The sequence below is a fragment of the Gopherus flavomarginatus genome, chromosome 21 (genome assembly GCF_025201925.1).
Source record: "Gopherus flavomarginatus isolate rGopFla2 chromosome 21, rGopFla2.mat.asm, whole genome shotgun sequence".
NCBI classification, from domain to species: domain Eukaryota; kingdom Metazoa; phylum Chordata; order Testudines; family Testudinidae; genus Gopherus; species Gopherus flavomarginatus.
Window position 1 is genome coordinate 7,815,120 of NC_066637.1, and position 6,892 is coordinate 7,822,011.

General features: G+C 42.9%; 1 protein-coding gene across 3 annotated transcripts; it reads right to left on the reverse strand.

Annotated features, from left to right (window-relative positions):
• Positions 1-2,314: 2,314 nt before the first annotated feature.
• Positions 2,315-6,883, reverse strand: CPTP (ceramide-1-phosphate transfer protein). 3 transcript variants are annotated; one of them, XM_050931497.1, is made up of 2 exons: positions 6,754-6,883; positions 2,315-5,084 (listed from the first exon to the last, which is right to left on the reverse strand). In XM_050931497.1, exons 1-2 carry the CDS (start codon positions 6,873-6,875, stop codon positions 4,562-4,564), a joined length of 645 nt encoding a protein of 214 aa, XP_050787454.1. In that variant the 5' UTR covers positions 6,876-6,883; the 3' UTR covers positions 2,315-4,561. The 3 variants fall into 3 exon arrangements, 2 of the variants coding, with proteins under 2 accessions (XP_050787454.1, XP_050787453.1); XM_050931496.1 differs by lacking the exon at positions 6,754-6,883 and adding an exon at positions 6,331-6,622; XR_007770767.1 differs by lacking the exon at positions 6,754-6,883 and adding an exon at positions 5,668-6,424 and having other exon boundaries at positions 4,993-5,084.
• Between the last annotated feature and the right edge of the window lie 9 nt (positions 6,884-6,892).

Consider the following 6,892-nt stretch of genomic DNA (forward strand, 5'->3'; position numbering starts at 1 on the left):
CAGGAAACCATCTAAAGCAGTGAGTCTTCCCCTTGTCCATCCCACAACCCGGTGCGACACCATAAGAATGTTGAGGGTCCCTGTCATCACTTCTAGACATAAAGAGGAGGAACAAGCAATATGATGAGAACACACCAAAAACATGAGCAGACATTCTTAGGCACTCTGAATAAATCAGCTAGCATTCCCCTTGCCAGTACAGCCTGGCTTCGAGGTGGGGGTGGTGAAATACTGGCAGGGGAATACACAATAGTTATTGCTAGAATGTGGAGTAAAACATTAAATGCTGCCATTAAACTCGGTGATCTTCTCTGGTGACACAGTGTGTGTTTCTCTCCCATTACAGATGCACTTTCCCAGCCTCAGCTCTTCATTCTCTTTGGGACCTATTATTCCTCCATAAACTTTCAAGTTCGTCTCCAGGTACTAAATTTATTCTCCAAACTCCTGATTCTTATTTGAGCCTTTTCATCCAAAGGCACAGTGACTCATTTGCTAGCTAAAGCTCCACATGTTGCATCTCCTGCTGGTTTTCAAATTGTACTGGGAAAGAAACGCTCTAACTACTTAAAGGTGACCTGCAATGAAAGGATGGCGTGGAACTTATTTTTAAACGAGCTATGGAATTATGTGCTCAGCGGCCCAGATAGGAAAGTTAGGAGCAGCAGTCAGACAGCAGGGATCCTAAACTTTTTAACTTTAGGTCATCCAATGGCACAGATTTGAGTCTCCTTCAGAATCATCATTGGAACTTGTCCAGAGCAGAGAGCTAGTCTATACTCCAGGACAGGTAAGTTGTGCTGCTATTTTTTAATAGTCATTCGGCAAAATTGTGATTTCTCGCATATGGGGTTGCCTTGTTAATCTTAGTGCAACTCTTCAGGGATCTCTATTCCAGTCATTTAGGCACTGAGGCTTATCCTGAGGACAGAAGATCTAAACTGGAGAATTTCTGGTTTTAGCACTTAAACTCACTGGTGCACTTCTTACTGGCTCTGCAAGCATAGATATTCTATCATGCACCTAGTCTCAAAGCACCAGTGGAAAAAAGCACTGGTTTCTGCTCCTAGAGATTTAGAATACGTATTTCAATAAGTCCATACTTGTGCATTTAAATTTAGTGTTTAGCTTGCTGTCCTATGAGAGTAGACACAGTTGTGAGTTTCCTGAGTTCAGTGGGCTGTGTTGTACTGTTTAGCTGACATGACTGCAAATCTTCTGGCAAGATTTCTATGTATCATTCCCTAATCCTCAGTAAAGGGTCAGAATGCAAGTGTAGGAATATATCTAAGGACATAAACAGATGAAACAGGCCAACAGAAGATGATCTGAAATCCTTGTGTGACTGCAAAGTCAAGTCATTGCTCCAGAAATATGTTTTCTTCTTTTAATGTTATGGGCTTACTTAGATTATAAATTCTTCAGGGCAGGGACCATCTTTTTGTTCCGTCTCTATAGAGTCAAGCACAATAGAATTCCTAGTTATGACCAGCCCCCCACGTGGTCTGGAAATACAATTAATGAGCAGAGAGGAAAGTGATTCACTTTTAAAGTATGTCGTTTCAGAAGACTAAACTAAGTACACATTCACTCTAAGATAAAAGGAAATTTAGAGCCAAACGCTGCAAGATTAACACATGTACAGAGGCAAAGAGATTGTACCTGTTCAATTCGTCACTCGAACGAGTTCCCTCTGGTGCACAGATAGGTTCATTGCGACCCTTCCTCAAAACCTACATCCAGTCCCTGCAGCTGTAGGCCCACACGTCCAATACTTTCTGCTTAAAACTGAACCTCTAACCCCAAATGTAACTTGGGCCCCAATCCTGCAAGCTGTTCTGCACAGCTGGGCCTTATACCACACAGAGGCCTTCTGCGCAAAGCAGCTTGCAAATCCCCCCCTTCCCCTGAGCCTTTTGTAGGACCCTGGCCTTAATGAGCAGTAAGAGACAGAGGCAAGGATTTTAGGAACCTGGCCAGAGCAGGGAGAGACAAGGAACCTCAGAATTTGAAGAAGCATCACTAAACAATGCATATGCATAAGAATTTGCTAAAGATGCCACAGAGTGCTGCTAGAAAGGTGTCGACTGAGTTTATTAAGTGTGTGTACCGCCCTGTGGAATCTAGTCATTATATATAACCCCCATTTGCGGCCAGGGGCAAGGGGGAAGAGGACAAACAGATTAGCAGAAACAAAGCAAACTCAGGTTTTCCATTGGTAAGTGACTTGTTATAGAAAAACCACTTGTTGGAAATTGCAGAATCAAGTATTACAGCTTTGCTCATATAAGAATAGGATAAAACAGTTTTCACGTGATGTTTCTCCCTTTTATATTAAACCCTTGGAACAAAGGCATTATGCAAATGTTACTTACGATACATACAGCTTTTTTACATCATATGTAGTGCAAGGTACTTCAATTTCATACAATATTTTAATCGTACACAAAATATGCAACACCACATTTTAGATGAAATATCAACATCTGACCAGAAAGCAAACTCATTTAGCTAAAACAAAACAAAAAATAGCAAGTATTTATTACATCGGAACACTGAGCTACCTGAATTGTCTTCGTACGTGGGGGATCTACCCCATGGCATTGAGTGTAAACAGCATTTTGAAAGTTACAGTAAGTTTAAAAGAGGCTTTTCTAAATTAATATCTTAACATGGAAGGAAAATGGCACATTTCACAGAGCTATACTAGAGGCATAAATATCTTTTAATCACTGTGGGCAAACGTCCATCCTTGGATCAGATGAGGGGGGGAACCCTCCTTTCCTGATCCTCAAGCTAAGAAATACTCTATGAACAGATTCTGATCTGCAGGATCTACAGAGATGCATGCTGCAGATGTGTTTAGAATCTGTTGTTTAAATTTATTGGGTCTCATTTCTGATCACTAGCCAAATGGCTAATTAAGCAACCATCCTGAATGTACGAGACCCAAGATCCTATGCCTTCAAAGACCTGAGAAAGGCAGGCGTTTCTGTACACCACCACTCTTTGAAGGCAAGTTGTTAGCATAATTTAAGGGAGAATAGTGTGGCTAGCTAGGTCAAACCCTTGAGGTAATACTCAGTTCCAGCATTGTGGCCTTACTGGCCATTTAAATGTCTTTGATTATCTAGATCACTTTATTAGTGTTAATAAAATGTACAGGGGCACAGTGTGAGAGGCATGAACATTGTCTTGAAATAGTTTCACAGCCATGGTATTAGTGTTCTTTCTGAAATATCCATGCAGTGTTGTGAAAGATAAATTTTGAAAATATCTGCTAAAGTACAATTCATTATTTTATAACCAGCTTGCATACCTCTTCCTATGTATACACCTATTATATAGACAACATATATAGGAATTCTTGCTAAAACAATTTTACACTTACCACATGCATGAAGATTTACTCTCCTTTTAAAGCTTACGACTGATTTGGACTGGAAGGCATTAAGCTTCAGCAAACACTGATTTGTCCTACACATAAAATCATAATTACCCAACCCAGCCAGCAGGACTTCATTTCTCTAGGCTTTTAGCATTCCCTTTATTTCCTAGAGTCTACTCCAGGGATAATTTCTGTAACTGTAGTCTCAACATCCATAAAGCTCTGAATTAGTCTGCGATTCAGTACTGTGCAGTCTGCACTAAAGATTATTCCCCACCCCAAAAGGCATGGTGCCAAGCAATAAAACGGGGAGGGGGGGAGGGAGAGAGGGAGAAAATAAGGAAGGGCCTTCCCATTTCAACAGCCTCACACAAAAATGGGGGGACGGGGTGTGTGGAGGGAATGTATCCTTATACCACACCTCCACACCATTTAGGTTTTGTGAGGATGAGTGGGAGAAGAAAGGGCAGGAAGTATTATCCATTGCAAGTGATGACCAGCTGCCGTGAAGGTGGTCTGCAATCAATTGCTCACTCTGTTGAGAGAAAGCATCATAATTTCCAAGGGCCCTGCTTTGCAGTGCATCAAAATACCAAGGCCCTGTAACATACATTGCCTTACTAACCCAAACAGAGAACAAGTGGCTGAATGGCAATGAGTGGCATCTGTACACAGGCCTTACAATATCACAGCAAGAGGTTCCAACCCTGAGCTGTATTTTAGCATCATCACGAGTAGGACAAAGGGAGAGTCCTCATTACTTTTGTTTAAAGGCATTGGAGCTACAAAGATTAAGTTATTACTCGTGGCTGGGTGCTTTGTTTGGCTTTTACAAAGAATAAAGACCTGATAAAGTTTTGAAAAAGAAATTCAGTACAGAGAAAAGTGATAAATCCTTTAAGTTTAAACAAGCTAATATGGGCTTTGGAATGTTTACTCCAAATTTCTTCTAATAAAAGGGGAGCCAAGAATTAAATCAGCTCTCTTTTAAAAGGCCAAGAGTACCAATCAGGTTATTTATGGGCTCTACTAGAGACATGGGGGAGAGGGAGAGAATCCAGTCTCTAGTGCAAATAACCACTTATTGACATGAGTGCCGCCCCCACCCCCACAATACAGTGAACTCCTCCAGCAATCACAATATTGAGATATTCTAATCAAACATCCCCTACACTAGGGGAGGTCAAGCAGTTTATGTTGGGCATAGAGCTCCTCTGTGATTTTATAGACTTCACAGATATAGGGCAAAGCTTCCCCCAGCATAGCCACAGCCTCTTCAGCTGTGCCCACATTCATGGTTTCAAGGAATGTATTTCGAGTGGGTAAGGCACAAAAAGCCACCCCAGCAGCCTTGCGAATAATCCAGGGATGATAGTTAGCCAAGGAAGCATTGTATGTCTCTGAACAGATCACGGAGGTTTTGGAGTTGTCCTCGCCAGTCCTCAGTCCTTCCAAGAACATCTGCAGCCAGTGAAGGGCTCGGTGGAGGCGCAAGAAGGTTCTGCAGCCTGAGTCAGGGTGCTCGGATCGCTTTTGGAGATCAACCAGGCCATTAGCCAGCTCATACTCCACCATGGATTGAACAGTCAAGTACTTTTCTCGCTGGTCACTATTACGGTAATTCTCTATGATCTCTATTTTGGTCACTGCATCTTTAGAAATGAAGGAGAAAATTGTGCCCAGGCAGTTCAGAAACCTACATTCAAAACAAAAATCAGTTGTGTTCTGTGACAGAGTAAGGGAGCTTGAGAAATGATGCTGAAATGGTGACCTTACTGAAGTGGTTAAGCAACAGATTCCTCTGGCACCTTATAGACTAACAGACATATTGGAGCATAAACTTTTGTGGATGAATACCCACTTCATCAGATGCGTCTGATGAAGTGGGTATTCACCCACAAAAGCTCATGCTCCAATACGTCTGTAAGTCTATAAGGTGCCACAGGACTCTGTGGCTTTTTACAGATCCAGACTTACACGGCTATCCCTCTGATACTTAAGTAGTTAAGATTTAGATCAATCTTAATTTTATATCAGAAATTATTGGACAGACCACAACTGGTGAACATAGATTGAACTTAAAACTAAGATGGAATATATGTAAGAATAAGGTGGTACGCATTTTTATTTGTATTACAGGTAATGTAGTAAATAACGGGAACAGGCTTACAAGCAAGATAATAGTGGAGTCAAGTGTCAGGTAATATAAAGTAAAAGTAGTTAACTATCTAGAATGTAATATAACAACAGCCACTTTGTGCCTAGTACTAGTCACCTACCTTTTTCAGGGATGATCACGAGGCAGTGTTTCAGTGTTAGGCTTGGAAGGATTAGATTTTTATCAGTAGACATTAATAAACATTGATTTCACACAAACTGATGAAAAAATATTTTCATCAACAGTCAAAGTTTACGTATAGGCAAAGTAAAAAATGCTGCTTGAGAACTGAGTTTGATGTAAGACGATTTACTTAAATTGCCAATATCATAGGTCAAAACTAACAGCTATTGTCACTGAACTGTCTAACCCCCCCCCACTCCCATAATTTTGTGCAACTGCAACAATTTAAATTGATAAAATTTATTAGTCTGAAACATATTTATTATAATTCAAAAATCAAAATTGAATTCTGTCATGCCTCAGTATGCTTCACCTATAGCTTAGAGCAGAGGCTGAGGCAGGTGGTTTGCATTAAACTCATGTAAAGTGTGTAGTAGGGTGACATTAGAGACACAAGGTACGTTAATAGCTTTGATCAGACCAACATCTGTTGGTGAGCGAGACAAGCTTCTGAGCCTCACTGAACTCTTCCAGTTGGAAGGAGCGTGAGGGCAGAGTTATCCTCACAATGTTCCAAAGAAGGGGACGATGCTCCCTAGGGCAGTTACCTGACACGGGTTTTACGGTGCACTATAACATTTTCTTAACTATATCACCCCACCTTTGTCCTATGCCTGCAATGGTGTTAATTTCCCCCTTCTTTTTCAGTGGTCTCCTGCAGCCTGTTAGAGCCTTATGCTTAACGATCTGCTGTAGCTGGTCCCTAGCTGTGACACTGGGTGCCTCCTCCACTCCTGAAGCGCTCGAAAGCTTTGCTCTGCCTCCACCCGCACAACAGGCCCGCTGACTAGGAGGATAGACAGGCCAGGGAGGCTGCTCACATGTCTCCTCCAGTACTTCCGGGAAGGGCGTGGCCTTCTGCCACGTGACCATAGACGGTTGCTATGGGCGGGGCAGCGAATTCAGAGAGGGCGGACACCGGCCAAGCCGGTATCTCCCCCGCTGTCCTTAGAAACCGGGGTGGGAACCCGCTGACGCCCGGCCCGGGCGAGGCCAGTCACAGCCCAGGAGCCCCCCCGCTTACCGGACCAGGCCTTTCCAGCCCGCCAGGTACGGGTCCACGCGGACTTCCCGCTGCTCGCTGACGCAGGCTGCGAACGCCACCAGCACTTCCCTCAGGGAGAACGTCTCCGCCCCCGCCGCCATGTTGAGACTCCCCGGCT